At 42.5% G+C, this 18,432-nt stretch overlaps 1 protein-coding gene across 1 annotated transcript in view; it reads right to left on the bottom strand.

Moving 5' to 3' along the window:
- Positions 1-7,041: 7,041 nt before the first annotated feature.
- The window catches only part of jph3b (junctophilin 3b), a 40,802-nt gene continuing 29,411 nt past the window's right edge, over positions 7,042-18,432 (bottom strand). Inside the window, exons 4-6 of the mRNA XM_068314184.1 lie at positions 17,654-17,778; positions 15,143-16,128; positions 7,042-9,513 (exon numbers count right to left, since the gene is read on the bottom strand). Of these exons, the coding sequence (XP_068170285.1) occupies positions 9,433-9,513; positions 15,143-16,128; positions 17,654-17,778 (1,192 nt within the window). The 3' untranslated portion in view covers positions 7,042-9,432. The remainder of the gene's footprint in view (positions 9,514-15,142; positions 16,129-17,653; positions 17,779-18,432) is intronic.

Here is an 18,432-nt window from a genome sequence, read left to right as displayed (position 1 = left end):
CTCCTAAAATCAGATACACATCTTTCTTTTTTCTTGAAGTTCCTTCATTTTGGATAAGACTTCATTAAACATTAATTTAGCTTTGATTCATCTGCCAAGTCTATAATACATCTACTATAAATTTATTAAATAGAAGAGCAACAGAAAAGAGCTACAAAAAGATGTGATGGATGAAAAACATATTCTTGGTCTCCAACCTGCCTTTTCTACATGAATGTGTCTTTTGTTAAAAGATCATATCAGTATCTGGTAAATAGGAGTACTGTTTTCTTCTATACTGTCTCAACTCCCTGACATTAAGAGAAACAATTTTCAGTGAGTGAATCTTGAAATGCCTGAGGAAAAATAGTAAAGACTAAGGGTAGAATGTCTGCAAAAGAAAAATCTAAATGAAAATGAAATCATTTCTAAACAATCGGAGAATATCAATCAACCATGTCAGCTAAGATTGGTTTGCATAACATGGCTGGTTTTAGAGTATTTGGAGGGGTTTAAGACCACCTTTAACCCTTGGGCACTGTTTGGGCCCAAAAGTGACATTTTTGTTGTTTTTATGTGTTTCTCTCCCAATAAATCAGTCTGTTAAAAGACTAAACATATGAAATTTTGCCAGTAATTTTCTTTCATCTCTATTTTCTAAATTCCTTAATGCCTGTCATTGGAAGTGTATAGAATAGCTGATTTTCACTGTGTACACACAATACCTAAAATGGTCAAAAATGGTTCAACTGACTCCCATTATTACAGGTCCTCTACCAGAGGCCTGGGAGTCTGAGGGTTCTGCGCAGTATCTTAGCTGTTCCTAGGACCGCGCTCTTCTGGACTGAGGTTTCAGATGTTGTTCCAGGAATCTGCTGGAGCCACTCTTCCAGTTTGGGGGTCACTGCCCCAAGTGCTCCTGCTACCACGGGGACCACGTTAACCTTGACCTTCCACATCTGTTCCAGCTGTTCTTTCAACCCTTGGTACTTCTCAATCTTTTCGTGTTCCTTCTTCCTGATGTTGGCGTCAGCTGGAATCGCCACATCTATCACCACTGCTCTCTTCTGCTCTTTGTCCATCACCACTATGTCCTGTTTGTTAGCCAGCAACTGTTTGTCGGTCTGGAAGCTGAAGTCCCACAGGATCTTAGCCTTGTCGCTCTCAACCACCTTTGGTGGTATGTCCCATTGGGATTTGGGTACTTCCAGTCCATACTGGGTACAGATGTTCCTGTACACTATCACCGCTATTTGATTGTGCCTTTCCATGTATGCTGAGCTAGCAAGCATCTTACACCCTGCTACCACGTGCTGGACTGACTCTGGGGCATCTTTACATAGCCTGCACCTTGGGTCAGATCTACTGTGGTAGATATTGGCCTCTATTGCTCTTGTATTTAGGGCCTGTTCTTGTGCTGCCATGATCAGTGCCTCTGTGCTGTCTGTCAGTCCAGCTTTATTCAGCCATTGGTAGGTCTTCTTGACATCAGCCACTTCCTCTATCTGACAGTGGTACATGCCGTGTAGGGGCTTGTCCCTCCATGTTGTCTCCTCCTCCTCTTCTTCCTCCTCAGGTTTCTGCTGCCTAAGGCATTCGCTGAGCAGTTCATCTGTTGGGGCCATCTTCCTGATGTACCCTTGGATTTTTGATCCTGGACAGTGGCCCTGATGCTCACTGGTCCTCGGCCTCCCTCTTTCCGCTTAGTGTACAGCCTCAGGATGCTGGACTTGGGGTGAAACCCTCCATGCATGGTGAGGAGCTTTCTCGTCTTGATGTCTGTGGCTTCTATCTCCACCTTTGGCCAGCTTATGATCCCAGCGGGGTATCTGATGACTGGCAGTGCATACATGTTGATGGCTCGGATCTTGTTCTTGCCATTTAGCTGACTTCTCAGGACTTGCCTTACTCTCTGGAGGTATTTGGCTGTGGATGACTTCCTTGCAGCCTCCTCATGGTTACAATTAGCCTGTGGGATTCCAAGGTATTTGTAGCTGTCCTTGATGTCTTCTATCCTGGCCCCTGGTAGGTCAACCCCTTCAGTTCTGATCATCTTGCCTGTTCTTGATACCATCCGGCCACATTTGTCTAATCCGAATGACATCCCTATGTCGTCGCTGTAGATCCTGGTGGTGCGGATCAGTGAGTCAATTTCTCGCTCATTCCTGGCATACAGCTTGATGTCATCCATGTAGAGGAGATGGCTGATTGTTGTCCCGCTTCGGAATCGGTATCCGTAGCAACTCTTTGTGATGATGTGACTGAGGGGGTTCAGGCCTATGCAGAACAGCAGTGGTGATAGTGCATTCCTTGGTATATGCCGCACTTGCTGTTAAGTTGGGCAATTGGCTTGGAGTTAGTCTCCAGGGTTGTCTTCCACTTCCCCATTGAGTTCTTAATGAAGGCTCTTAGTGTCCTGTTGATCTTATACAGTTCCAGACATTCCAGTATCCACGTGTGTGGCATTGAGACGTAGGCTTTCTGGTAGTCAATCCAGGCGGTGCACAAGTTGGTCTGCCTATTCTTACAGTCTCTGTGGACTGCTCTGTCCACCAGTAGCTGGTGCTTGGCTCCCCTGGTGTTACTACCAACTCCTTTCTGTGCCCCGCTCATATATTGATCCATGTGCCTACTCATCTTAGCCGCCATGATGCCTGACAGGAGCCTCCATGTAGTATTGAGACAGCTTATTGGCCGGTAGTTGGATGGGGTAGATTCCTTCTGTGGTTCTTTCATGATCAGGACTGTCCTGCCTTCAGTCAACCATTCTGGGTGCATCCCATCCCTTAGCAGCTGGTTCATCTGTGCTGCTAGACGCTCATGGAGTGCTGTCAGCTTCTTTAGCCAGTATGTATGGATCATATCCGGGCCTGGTGCTGACCAACTCTTCATCTTTGACACTCTTTCTTGTCTGCCATTGAAATGGTTACTGGTTCTTGTTCTGGGAGGCAGCTGTGGTCAGCCCTCTGGTCCACTAGCCACTGGGCATCGGTGTTGTGTGATGCTTCTCTTTCCCATATGCCCTTCCAGTATTTCTCCACCTCAGGTCTTGGTGGCTCTGGCCGGATGCTATTTCCCTGCCACTGAGAGTACACCTTTGCTGGTTGAGTGGAGAAGGTCTTGTTTATTCTCCTGGCCTCAATCTCCTTGGTGTATCACTTCAGTCAGGTACCCAGAGCCGATAGTCTCTGTTTGGCAGTTTTGAGTGCTTCAGGTATGGAGAGCTTGCTGTATTTCCTGGGTACCCCTTTATTCACCATGTTCCCCTTCTGTAGCTCGGCTAGCTGGCTGACTTCTCTCCGTGTCGCCTTTATCTTGGCCTCTAACCGTCTCTTCCATGGAGGGTATTGTTTGTTATGCCCTGTGTTGATCTTATATCCCAGCATCTCAAGGATTACTGTTGCTGTACTGTGGATCAGCTTGTTGGTCTCAGTTATGTTCCCTGTGGGGATGGTTCTTATTGCAGCATTCACATCTTCTAGCAGATCCTCTGAAGGTACTTGACAACTTAGCTTCGGTATTTGTCGGAAGCTCCAGGTTTCCATTTGGGTCAAGATCTTCCTTCTCAGGTCAGCAGCTCTTGTATTGAGGCTGTCTATGTCTGTTGGGGCTTGGTACCCAATCTTGGATTGTGGGGGGGTGATATCCCCCCGCTGAAGTGTATATATATATACTGTATATATATATATATATATATATATATACACACACAATAATGCTGACATGCTATAATGAAACATGATCTTCATCTGCAGCAAGACAATGACCCCAAAATCATATTTCATATTTTGTGTTTTTTCCCATTGGAAGAAAAACAGGGTTCTAATGCAAATTCCATATAAACATGTATAATAATAAGATAATGATATAATAACTTTTATATCTATGAATAAGTCTGAAGTAATGGAAAAGATCTGATGTATTACATATTTTTTACACTTTTATGAGACGGCCCTTTTGTGATCCGATTAAGTAGGGTCCCTGAGGGTTAAATGTACAGTATCTCACTGCCCCCTTTCCTGTTTTTTTTACCTTTCCAACAATACCAGTGTTATGCTGATTGGCTTTAACCGCAGGTGCAGTCACTGTGATCAATGGTTATGAGTTAGGAACACAATGGCTCATGGGATTGTTAATGTTCAAATGAATGTTTTAACAATGTCGTGTAAGTGTTTTCAGTGTGGTTCATTAGTTTATAGGTTTATATGTTTGGAACATGTTTTTTAGTAACACATCCACTGTGACTGAGTCTCCTGCTGTGTTATTCTGGCCGGTGTTCATGTGAAAGTGATAATTAATGATGGTGAGATGAAACCTCATGAAGCTTTGAAGCTTTCCAACAAAATGGTTCCAAATGGTTTCTAAAAGCCTGATGTGCACACAAAGCCACGACTTAATTTCCCTAGCCTGGGATTAATAAAGGCCCATCTATCTACTACAGATGATCTGAAACATTTGTGTTGGGATAATAACAATAATGTATATATTTTATAGGTATATTTACAGGTAGAAATAATATGATAGTGTGACAGGACAATATAATACAATGTCATACATCAATATGAATACATTAAACCTTTGGTCAGTAATCATAACATAATATATAATAATGGTAGGAGAGGTAATGTCAGTGAAAACTGGGAAATAACCACAATTCTACCAGGCAAAGGGAAGTGAATGGGCTCATGTAGCTTTGAGAATGATGAAGAGGGGAGACTTTATTCATTTTTGTTCAGGAACAGTATTTTCTGAACTGTGTTTAGGCTGAGGTGATTTACTTTTTGGGAAAAGTCCTCTTGTAGTCAAAAACATTCACACGCGCGTGACGAGGCCAAGGACACAAAACCTGGTAACCAGTTTGGACAGATGTGGGTAGATTAACTCCACTCCTCACGTACTGAAGTGGTTCCTCCAATCTTCCAGTATTTGATTCAGGTAACACGTCACCGCTACAGTAGCTTCAGCTATCACATTGTTAACACCCATGTCCGCATCATGCCAATCAAGTGGTACGAGTGGGCAGGAACGCACTGGATGTCATGAAAAAATTTACCATAAACTAATCTGTATTCAAGACAATCACGAGTGACACTTAACGGTAGATATTGGAACTATGCGTACCTATTTTAATGTGATACTGTGTTTTTTTCTTATTTATTGTACAGTAACATGATATTGTGTATTACTGTATTACTGCAGACTACTATTGTGTTGTTGCCCTGAGCCGGAGGCTGTCCTTGTGTTGGGCTCTGGGAAGTTCAGGAGACGAACGAGAGTTAGTGAGTTAGTGATGAGCAGGAGTCGTGTCTCTGTTCAGAGTTCCTGTGTACAGAGATGAATAAAACCCGATAAAGCCTGGGTCTGAGAGTTCCACAGTTCCACAGTTATATTTAATACCCAGAGTATTATAGCATTATGTGCTTTTAACGATTTTCTACTGATTTTGCAATTCCAATATTTGTGACAGACAGATATAAAGTCGAGTAAAATGACTCAACTTTGAATTTCTTTTTTTTTTTTGAAAACTGACGTTTAATTGAGAATGACTTAACTCAGAACGACCTGTACATGTATTTTTTTTCATTATGTGTTGTTTTTTTTATCCTGCCGTTGTTTCTGGTAAGTCTTAGGGAATATTACTTTCATATTTAGAGTAGTAATGTCATTTAAATGACTTCAAATGGAGATTATAAATTGGAATTTAATAAATAAGGACTTAAGGGCTGTTAGCGGCTCAGCGGTAGAGCGGGTCCTCCAATGATCACAAGATCGGTGGTTCGATTCCTGCTCCCACTCAGTCCCTTTGAAGTGTGAGCTGACAGGGGCAGGTGTCAGCTCACACACTTCGAAGCGAGCATTGCTGAGGCGCCCTTGAGCAACGCGCCGTTCCCCTTATAAGTTGCTTATGAGGGGCGTACCACAATGGAGCTGTCGACCACTCTACCACCCCCTACAGGCCTACAGGCCCCTTGTGTTTTTGTGTTACGGGCCTGTACACAATAATATGCGTGAGTTTGAACTAACAAAGAGTGATCTAGAGTGTGCTTGATAATTTCCATATGGGGATCAATAAAGTGAATCTTAATCTTCCGAACAATTCAGCTTACGAACAACCGCTCAGAACTAATAGTGTTTGTGTGTTGAGGACTTCTCAACACACACTAAAAGGCTTCGTCACACTGATCTAGTGATTATTCCTCATACTAAATATAAAGCACCATTAGCTGTTGAGCGCTCTACTGGGGTACAGGGGTAGAAATCATAACTAAGATCTACAAGAGTTTCTTGCAATACTCTAAAATAAATAGTTTTTTTGAGAACTGAAAGTGGAAAATAATACCATTATTGTAATATGTTAATTTGACATTTTATGTTTGTCAAAGCTAATCAGTTCGTCTGATACTGTACCTAGTTTTTGCTCATTAGCAAGCTGACATTAATGTTGTTTTAGGTGATATGACTATTTGGCTATTTCCCTAAATTCCTGCTATTGCTTACTGTTTCTTGTCCTTTTAATTGTAGTTCTCCCTTGTGACCAGAAGGTGGCAGCAGAGGTCCACAGTAACCCTGATTCAGCCGCGGGTGAACGTGGCGCTGCGTCCAGCCTGACACATCAACACAACCATCACAGATGATTAAACGTGACCCACTAAAACCGATTTTAAACTGTTAATGAGACTCTACCGAACTTGTATAAACACTCTTATTAACATGTATAAACTCACTGTCCCTCGAGGTTGTTTTATAGATTCCCATCTTTTCCACAAATTCAGCCTGCCTCTATTTCTCTCCTTATTTTATATTTTGTTGTTTTATATCTATTCTCTTTATTGAATATTAGTATCTCGACGTAAATCCCACCTCTAAAAATAGGACCCACCCCTTGACTGACGAAAGAAAATTCAGTTAAGGTTGCTATAGTAACTAAACCCTTCACTCTCAACCAGGCCTGTACCACTCCCTCTCTGCATCTGAGATGCTGCACACAATCACTACACAAGAAGTATGAAAACACAACCCAGCACAACAAAGAGACAGAGTAAAAACACAAGAGCCATTTTATTTCAAACACTTCCATTATTTTCTCCACATAACTCTAAAACAAGAGCAAGAAAGAAAGAAGGAAAGAAAGAAGGAAAGAAAGGAAGAAAGAGGTAAAAAAAAAAAAGGAAAGAAAGAAAGAAGTTCAAACTATAGAGAGCTTGGCATGCTGTAGCATGCTGCAGACTAACAGGGTGGCATAGGGCTTCGTCACCAGGCTGATGGCATACAGTAGAGCTTTAGTCTGGGGCCCAGTAAAACAAAATATATTGTTCTGTCTCTGTTGGTGCACATTATACTCTAATAATGTGGAGAACACCAGCGATGGGCCGGCAACTGAGTCTGAGTTTCAACCTATAGATTTAGAAAACCCGTCGAACAGAAAAACAAAAGAGAGACGCCCTGCCCCCTGGAAGATGTTACCGATGGCAACATGCTCAGCCATCCCATCGCATGGAAGAAGAAGGATGCACACAAACACACACACACACACACACACACACACACACACACACACACACACACACACACACACTCAGACACTGCATTTAGCTTTTGCAGGCAAACAAACACGAACACACTCTCACATACACATACACACACACACACACACACACACACACAATCCATTGAGAATGTATAGAAGCCTTACAACCACACATGACAAATATGTTCCGAGTATCAAATTTAAAATGAGTGGACAATTAATAAAAAAATAAAGAAATATAAATATGAAAGGTGATGAGTCTGAATCCCCTCTCTATGGTCGAGTCAGTTTAGTAAATTTATCCTGAAAAATGATTTAAAACCATTACATTCTGTGTTTACGAGCAAGTTTGGGTTGGGGGCTGTGTACATCTTCTGTCTGGTAATTCTGACCGTAGTCTGTCTGTTTCTGGGTCTCCAATCAGGGGGGGGGGGGGTAACTGAGGAATGGAGCTGCTAAATTCTGACCTTGGTCTTAGCCACTGCTTGCATCATCACAGTACGTTCTTGTCAGGCTGCTTTGAGTAACACTGAGCTGCACAAAGAAGCTGCAAGTTGCTTTCATTTCCGATCAATGGTTGTCCATGTAACACATTTGGGTTCTGCTCTGTGTGATCAGTGCCACCAGGCTTCTCTCCACATGCTGCTCCTATCAAAACTTCACATGTCACACAAGTTTCTGAAGCTTTTCACTTTCAATTTCAACAAACAACTAAGATATTATGGCAAATATGCATGCATTGTTGGACTTTTAGCAATTTGCTTAAGCAAGCAAGAGGAGAAGATTGCCGACATCTTGTAAGGGCAGGATAAAAGATGTGGTTGTTTTCTGGTTAATCATAGTGAATTGCTGTGGGAGACACAGATTTATCAATATGATACTGTCAATGAGGCCATGTGGTAGTACTGTATCACACTGAATGCAGTACTGCTTCTAAGTACTAGTCATACATTGGGGTTGCCAGTGTATGACCTCAGACATTCTCCCTCAGCAGGATGTTGATATGAGTCAGGCCAGTGTCTCTCTATGAGAACCAATTGATCGATCCTTTCCAATGATCAGAGGATGGTTTGGGACTTGGTCCTGATGTTGGTTCCAGATCAGTGGTGTGGTTTCAGACCACAGGGATACATTCCAGACTCATAACAAAATTAATTGTGAACAGCTAGTTTAAAGTCCACCACTTGGAAGGTTAGAATAAGAGTTCGGGAAATTGATGTCAGTCTATGTCATGTAAAGTGTGTGTAAAGGGAACAATCACCCATGAATTTAAGCAGAACACACACACCACCTCCTGAGTGTTACGTAGACACACTCACACAAACACACACCTTGAACCATCAGTAACAACAGGCAGGCAGGTGGAAGAACCCAAAAGGAAGGAAATAAAGGTGTAAAGAGGGTTGGGGCTTAGAAAATAAAGAATACATCCATCAACATATTATACATGAGAGAAGATGTTCATAAATAAATTCTAAATTACAAATCTGTTGAAAACTATGATTTGAAGATGTGAAAGTCTGTCTAGTCAGTCCTGTGTGCTGACAGTGGAAGCAGACATCTTGCTGTAATGCCAGCTGCAGCACTCGTGGTCTGGATCAGACCAGTTCAGCCCATTTGAGTCTTCATGTAAGGCTCGCCAAGTCTAGTTTCTGGACTGCTTCAGCTCCCTGTGGACCACATTCCTGGATTTGGTCCCCCGTCTTTCGTCCACTGCTTGGGGGTTGGACACTTAAGCATCTCCTCCATGAAGACGGGAACTATCTGAGCTGAGGTTGGCCCAGATTACGGCTGTGTTCTGACGGCGTCCTCCTCGGTCCTCCTCTTTCTTCAGCCTCAGCAGGCCTCTCACCGGGAGCACAAATTCTCATGATTTTTATAGTTGCTGTATTATAGATAGGCTGACTCTGAAAGCAGTACTGTCTTTAAATAAAAAAGTGAATAAACAAAATAGCCACTCCAATATTGAGCAGAATCACCATGACGACGAGGATAGAGCTGTAGGCCTGCGTGGGAAAGAGCGAGAGAGAGAGAGGAGAGGAGGGGAGAGAGTCAATAAAGAGGACACTAACTAAATTATACAAATGTACAAATAGGAATGTTTATCAGTTATCAGGCAGATTTCATCACAGGAGGTCATAAACGTGTCAGTATTTGTAGTATAAAGGGAATAAATGAAAATAAAGTTGAATCTTAGGTTGAGTTGGAACCGCCAATCCAGCTAGTGTTGAGGTTTGCACCTTAAGATGTATTATTTTAATTCAATGTTGATGTCCATCCCATCAATCTGTTCCTCTGTCATCATTGATAAGATCGCTCATAGTGTAACTCCATTACTAGTCAGAAAATCCCACGGCCCTGGTGTTGATCAAACCTCATAAAGAAATCACATGAGATAAATGTTGAACACTGTAAACTCCCATCACCTTCTGTTACAGGTCGACAAATCAATTAGTTAATCAGTTGGAAAATATTAGCCAAAAAAGTCAGCATTTACTACTTTGATTTCTGTGTTTAATTCACATATTTCTCCATTTCTAATCATTTTATTCCGCTGCAGACTATAATTATGGCATCATCCTTTAAAAATCCATTATCAGCTAACCTCTGCAAGAGATAATATGCAATGAAGTCGAGTTAGTAAAACTTGATTTTTAATTCACGCACATTTTTCTGCATTCAGAAAAAAAAAATGACAATAGTCATTTGAATGAAAATCAAAGTGAATATAAAGTATAATATTGTTCAATATTAAAAATACATCAGTCTGAGCTGTCACCTTAGAGACCTAGTGAACCTATATGGGATTAGTTACTCACTACTAAACGGATGGAATCAAATTGTGTGACACCTTTTCAGTCAATTCAAATAACTTTAGTCCTAAATCAGACTGGAGTCTTGTCTGATCACAAAGTAGAACTCTTAGATACTCGCCTTACGGCTTCTGCAGTTAAACAAGAATACAAAGCATGGCAAATGATACAGTATTATACAAGATTACACATATACACACACACTCACACGCCCATGTGTATTTATAGACAATGCTATTTAGGCCGCATAACTGAAGCTGACTTACAGTAAATACATTAAGTACCTCTTTTTTTTAATTAAAAAATGAACTCAAGAGGTTTCTAGATGAGTCTTTTGACATACAGTTCAATCTCTGTTTAAAGATTTTAAAGGCTGGAGTTGGATCAAACACAAACAAACTCCAGTTTTTTTAATTAATGTACACAAACGTACAATATTTAACTAATACACTAAGCTTGCACAAAAATGATAGGATACAAACTGACTGACAATGAAGAACACATGAAGAGATAATAACACAAGTCCGAGGACTGATCCTTGAGGAACGCCACAGATGTCAATGATGGATGTAATAAAGTCACATTTACTGTGAGAGCGTTCAAGTTATACGGTATTTATACTAAATTAGGTCACTTCCCACTGCAATCAGCTGCAACTGAGGCAAGATGTGTGCGTCACCTGGACAGGAACATCCCAGGCCCCACAGTCACTCATACCTGATGACAAAGTCAGCACATCATCTGCATATGGTAATTGTGGGAGGGGGCCCAGAGATAAATCATACAGATGCAGGGACAGCATACAAAGCACAAACCAGTACTCCACCATGGAGCCCTGCTCCTGCACCACTCTGTCTCATTATCTGGTTTAATTTGGGTGAATGATAAAAATATGTGGCAAAGAAGATTAAATTACTTTATAAAGCTTTTATATAATACTTGTAAGGTGATATGAATACAAATGGAACTATTTGCATCTCACTGAAACAAAATAATCCAATGTTGGTCCCACAGGGAAGCCCATCTCCTCTGACAGCGAGAGGTCAGAGGTCAAGCCGTGCTGCTGAGCAGCAGCCTGGAGCTGGTGGGGAGTTAGCATCTTGCTCGATGACACTTCAGCAGATGCTTGGTGACAACCAGGGTCGTGTGGGTGAAGACGAGTCTTTCTGACCACCTGTCCACTTTGGTAAACAAAAAAATGATCCCAGCATTTTTTTATGGGCATTAGCAGGTTAGTTTCTTACTTTTATATGATATGTTTTACCAGTATTTACTCAAGGTCTAATGATGATGATTAGACCTCAAATGATTTACCGCGACAGGAGTTGTATGGTTGTACTTTCTTTTACCTATTCTAAACAGCTAGAAAGGCAGAGTGAAAATAGAACAGTTCATATTAAGCAGAGTTAGTGCATCATTTCTTTAAACAAATCTGGCTGCTAGCAGGATTGCTGCAGATCAGTTACTGGTTGCAGACCAGGAGAGTACAATCCTCTGTGGATCTGCCTTTTTGACCTGTATTTACTGATAGCGTGCAGAATATCAGATAAATGTACCGCCATAACTTCCCCACACATACTCCAAAGGACCTGACATGTACTTTCATCAGCATCAGGATTGATGTGTCCCACCCAACGAAGCTGGTGATAAAATGCAGACCAGCCATATTTCAAGAGTCTGATATTAGTTTTCATGTCCCTAAACTGGAGTGGTGACTGCATGGTAAAGATGGCACCAGCAACCCCCGTGACCCACAAGAGTGGAAGAAATAGATAAGAAGGTGAGTGAATGAAAGAATAGTGACTAACCTTGATTAGTCACTATTCTATTTGATGGTCTTCATTCCTCTGCCTACGGGGTCGGTGTGATACCACCCACATTTCTATGATTCTTTATCGGAAGAAGAAAGTTCCGTTATTTATCCCCTCAGTAGGGAAATTCTTTTTTTCACTCCATATATTTTCACTCATATACAGAACAGACACACACGCGCGCGCACACACACACACACACACATACACACCAAAATCAACTCCTCTCAATACCAAATGTAATGTTTGGCTGTAATAACCATCGTGGATGAGGAAAAAGGTTTGCGGTTTCCTGCGAGGAGAATACATGAGGCTTTAAAATTATGTAATATCGGTCTCATATTGTGAAAGCTAAAAATTTTCTAAGGGCTGTCCAGTCTGTGTTGACGTACATCATTGTCATACACACACTTTATCCATATTCTGAGCTTTCCTCATTCTCCTGACAATGACTGAATGAGGAAAGCTCAACTTTATCAAAGTTAAACCCAGTGTTTAAACATTGTACTGCACATGCATAGTGGAACTCACTACTTCAGACTATTACATGTATTTATCAAATAATCAGAGCATTGTGACATTAAAGCGTGTAGCTGCTGCACGTCTGGATTTTGGTTCAGAGGCTTCATGCTGTACGATGTAAAGTAAAAGAGCGTCTTTTATATGCAAAACGTATTAACTTAAGTTATTGAAAAAAAATAATTTTCTGTGTGTGTGTGTGTGTGTGTGTGTGTGTGTGTGTGTGTGTGTGTGTGTGTGTGTGTGTGTGTGTGTGTGTGTGTGTGTGTGTGTGTGTGTGTGTGTGTGTGTGTGTGTGTGATTCCGTTGTGTTTGCACCATTCCCTGTGTGTATTTGGGCAAGTGTGATAATATCTATGTGTACTCTGAACCTGGCCCTACACAAATCCTACTTGCTACTCTGCGGCTGCAAACACACACACACACACACACACACAGACACACACCACTTTCCTCCACCTCCACCCCCTTGTCGCTGACACACACCCACTGATTGGCCACTGTTGAAGCAAGGCATACGCTGTTCCCTAGCAACAGAGCTCTGGTTAACCAATAGAGGGCCTTCTGAGAGGAAGGGGCTGGTTTGCCTGTCTGCTGTTACTAAGGTGCAGAGAGGACCGTTGGGGTTCTTTTTCCGCCTGTACATCTTTATGTATGTGTGTTGGTGTGTGTTGGTGTGTGTGTGTGAGAGAGAGGGCGTGAGTGTGTTTCAGGTCTCATGTTTTCCAGCAGCAGGTAGCAGAGAAAGCCCACACGACCAAATAACCAACTTCTTGAGTCATCACACTGCTGTAAACACATTTGTATTGAAGTGAACAAGTTGTATGAGAAGCATAGATAATGGTTTATAGCTGTTTACACAGACCTACAGCGTGTTTGTGTGTGTGTGTGTGTGTGTTTGTGTGTGAGAGAGAGAGTGAGCTTGTATTCATACTTTGCTCACAATGTGTGATTTTTTTTTTTCTGGCTGGAGATTTTCCTATTGGTTTCATTAGCTAATGCTGCGTCCGTATTATCATCCAGGATTAGTGCAGTCGAGGCTGTCCACCAGCCTGAGTCGAGAAGTAGCCAAAAAAAATAAAAAAATAAATCATATTATAATGGAATAATCCTCCCTGCTTGCTAATAGTGGGGGGAAAAAAATCTTTCTTTATTTCATAAGGTTAAACCTCGTGCTTCTCTCCCGGGATTATCTTAATATGTGGGATAACATTGTGTTATGTCACAGGGGATAAAATGTATCCTCATGACAGTGGGCAACAAATCCTTTTAGTCAAATCAATGTGCAGCACGGAATTGACAGATATAACCAATGCACCATGCAGCCTCTGTCCAGGAAGATATTAGGACTGAACGTCTACACAGATGATCCAACTAAATTTTGAAGTCACTACATTTACTCATGGCAAAATCAAAGGAAATGATCCACTCACTGGTATTTTTAAAATCAACCTTTTGGTCTTATAGCCTGATTTCAGTCTTTTTTTAAGTCAGTTTATGCTACCTAAGCAAATGGTTGAAAAGGTTAACAACAAGCTGGTGAAGCTGACAAAGATTTAAGCTGTCAAAAAGCCTGATGTTTCATTCCAGAGCCAGTGAAGGCAGAAAACAGTCAAATTGCTGAAATATTGTCCGGCTTGCATTCATTCTAATGCTTGTGTTGTGGTAAACCCGGTGTCTTCATTATAATTCATTTATCTTTCTGAATCAAGACTATCATAATCATTCTGTCTACATCAAAGTTACAGTTCACACGGAGTCTATCCCAGGTATTATTGGTAAGAAGTGGGGTACACCCCGATGAGACGCCATGTAATCCCAGCTCATTGTGGGATCACATGAAAGACAGACAAACAGTCATGTTCGCACTCACACCTACACACTATTTGGTGTGACCACTTCATGAACACTGCATGTTGTTGGAAGTGAAAGGAAAAAAACCCAGAGAACACACCCACAGACGTGGTAAGAACATGCAAACGTCACACTGAAAGGAATCGAACCCGGAAACTTAACAAAGCTACCCACTGCGCCACCATGCTGCCCTGAATTGCAATTGTCTGAAAATGATGGTTGCGATAGTACGGTAAAATGGTATTTCATTTGTATTGATTTTTTTTTTCTTTTTATTAAATAAATGCTTTAACATTGTATGAATCATGATGCAATTTTTAAGATGTATGTCTCTTACTTGGAAATTTGGAAAACTGTAATAAACAAATGCTCAAGTATGACGTTAACTCCTAGACTGATCCGGAAGAACCTGGACCGTACAAACCCCTGACATTTTGTTTAGAAACGTACAGTTCTAAAGAAATCTCCAAACTTCGGACACCAAGACAGACACAAATTATAAATGAATATCAGTAAAGGTGATCAGAAATCCGTGTGTTTTTGATTTCAGGTTGACCTGTCCCTTTATTGTTGCACACACCTTGATATGGAAGTGACACCTGTGTGTGAATTCCCACCACAGCTGTGTGGAGTCTTACCGAGCTGCCTTTGCTCTGCGTGAGGCGCTGGTCCTGCTGCTCTGGGATGATGGGGGTCGACTTCAGAGGGGGGGAGAGGGTGAGGTCTCGACGTAGAGGTCGTGAATCCAGCTTTTCACCCGCTCTGTCCTGCTTGTGTACTGGCTCTTTACCCCCCTCCCTGCCGTCTTTCCCCTCCCTCCCGTCACGGTTCTTGTGCCTCTGTCGTTGCACCGTGTGTGAGCGCCCCTCTCCGTGAGCATGACTGTGCCCGTGCCTCTCTTCCCCATGCCCATGGGGCTTGTGGGTAGTGGAGTCTCTGGGCTGTAAAGGCTTCATCTCCATCTCATAATTACTAATTTTCTCCTCATCCTGCTCCAGCAGCCGGCCCCCCCTGCCATGCACACCCCTGTGCCCAGATGTCCAAGATGCAGATGAAGATGACTCCGTCCACCTGTCCCCTCTGGCCTGTCTGTGATTGGACGATCCATGCTCCCGGGACTTATGATTGGAGGAGCTGTGTTTGTAACCATTGGTCCGATTTGCTCCCCGTCCGCTGACCCCACCTCCTCCTTTGGAAAATAACCCTCTCCTCTTGTCCTCGCTCCAGCTGTTGGCCCGGGGGTAATCCCCCTTTCCTCCTCCACTACCTTCACCCCCTCCACCTCCTCCCTCCATCAACACCTGAATCTCCGTCTGCCCTCCTCCCTCAGCTTTCTCGCCCCTGTCTCCTCCATCCTTTGCCCTGTCCCCGTGGTCCACGGCACTCTGTCGGTGGAAGCGGGCACTCTTGCTCCTCTGTGTCGGCCGGGCGGGAGGAGGCGGAGTGTGGGGGGGTGAGGAAGAAGGGGGGCTGAGGTCTGGAGTTACAGCATCATTTGAAGGGTCATCAGAGGCGGCGCTCTTTACATAGAGGTCGGGGCTGTCAGCGGTGCCAGCGCTACTCGACAGACCCTCGGCCTCCACCTCATTGGACACCTGATGTTTGGGACGCTGCACCTCCATGCCTGAAACAAACAGCGCAGTGAGCGTCAGCACAGCCACACGGTGACACACACTTGATATTTCTGAATTAATTTACACATCACAAGTTGTTCTGTGGAACAATATTCAGAGACTGAATGATAACGTTGAGTCTAATCTTGGGTCATGGCTTCATAAACAGATTGTTACGTCTTCCTAAATGGTCTGCTGTTCATTTTGATTGTTGGTATTCATTGTTTTTATCAGTTTGCGTCTTCATCGGAAAGCAAAGAAATGATAGGGATTTGTCAGAGACCCCACATTTATTCAACTTGCAATGTCTGGTAGCTACTCAGTCTGCAGGTACATGGTCAACAAACTTTTAGAAGATCTTTCTGATATTACATGCTACTGAATTAATACACCCTTGCGTCTTGCCAGTAAGTCCGCTGGGATAGGTTCCAGCAACCCCCGTGAGCCGTGATGGCGGAAGAAGCGGATAAGAAGATGAATGAATTAATCAATTAATCCATATAATGGGACAACATGCATGGACATATAAATGCTTTAGTTTCCTGCTGTGTAAAATGAAGTGCCTTCATCGCTGAAATGACTTCCTCTCATAGCTGTTAATGTTCATTTCCCGATGAGATGAGAGGAACCCCGAACATGACATGAGGTCAGACATGAGGTGGATCTCGAACTCCCCTCCAAACGCCTTTGTATCGCATTCAAATGAATAAAATAGTTACTGTTGAGTTGAACTGATGAACTGATAACACAGAGCGACACGAGTAGCTCATCGATCAGTCAATCTCTGTCCATCAAATCAATGTAATGTGATAATCAGCCAGATCAACCAAACAGTTGGTATTTACCCAAAGAGGATTAATTTGTTGACGCTCTAGAATTGATGGATGTGTTGATGAACACAAATTATAGAAAGAAAATTAACATGTAGACTTTTTAATTTGCTTTAATTTTGAATTGACAAGAGCGCAATAGCTTTGTGTGTTGCGTGTAATGTTAAATAACGAGTTAATTGCGATTTAAATAAGTCATAATGAACCAGACGCACTGGTCTCCTCCCAGAGAATGACATGAAATGATCAGAAGTTGAGTGGTTAAAATGATTTCTTGATAAATGCTAAATGGATTCATGCATATAAATCAATAAACAGCTTGTGTTTTTAAGAATTCCACCATGTGGGCTTGTTTCCATCAACCTAATCTCTTGATTCTCTTGCGAAATCTGGCAACGTTGGCCCCAAACATGAAAAAAATGTTCAATGTGTGAATATGATTTTTGTATGTGTGTCTGCATGCGTGCACGCATGTGTGTGTGTGTGTGTGTGTGTGTGTGTACATTTTTGTGGGCTGGCTATCCCCCGTGCCATACAGGTGTAACATAGGCACACTTGTAAAGCTTCCACTGACCCTCATCACCGACCCACACGCGTGTTTGATTCGTTCATGCATACGTACACACACGTGCTCTGCTTTGCCGGGTTGTGACGACGGACATATTCAGCAGTATATGTTGTAGTGTCGGTGAGTGTGTGCACCCACCGTTTCCAGGGTGCTGGAAGGAAGGGGAGAACTGTTTGGCGGTGACCCTCGCCATGCGACTCTCCTCCTGGGCTTTCTGAGCGGCTCCCACCGCTGCCTCTGATTTACCCTGTGCATGAGCCGTCCTGACACACAGCAGACAAGAGAACAATATGTATGAGGTAGGATAAAGACAAAAAACTTAATATGATACGGTTTTTTTAAATGACAAAAAAAATCAACAGAAATGTTGAACACCAGTTCTTATAATAAATAGGTGTAAAATGTAAAACACCAGTTCTTCTGTAAAGCTAAAGCACAAAGATACACCACAGTATTTCAGTTTACACTGCAGGACCGAGTGGACCCTCAGGACACAACCAGCTCGCTTCCTACAATAACTTCATCTGGAATTTGGTGCCAAAGTGGTGATGGGACAGGATAAAACACAACCCAGTCCTCTGTAAACGTTATTGTCCGACCCACATCCACTCAACCCGACAGGGCTGACACCAGTCAGAGTACAGGTGCAGCGAGAAGGCTGCGTTTCCCACACTTTGTCCAGCTCCTTTGTTGAAATCAAAAACTAAAATATTTAAACCATCTGAGGCAAAACCAGGGCTGGGTAATGCTTCCATCCCTTTTGATGTAGCAGGAAAAATTTGGTCACAGAAGAGATTGTTTGATTGCTTTTTATCGATCCACGCATAAATTATTCGGGTCTCAGACCTCAACAGAGCTGTGTATAGATATGCATGTGTGTGTGTGTGTGTGTGTGTGTGTGTGTGTGTGTGTGTGTG

The sequence above is a fragment of the Antennarius striatus genome, chromosome 4 (assembly GCF_040054535.1).
Source record: "Antennarius striatus isolate MH-2024 chromosome 4, ASM4005453v1, whole genome shotgun sequence".
NCBI lineage: Eukaryota > Metazoa > Chordata > Actinopteri > Lophiiformes > Antennariidae > Antennarius > Antennarius striatus.
This window is presented reverse-complemented; position numbering and strand designations above follow the sequence as displayed.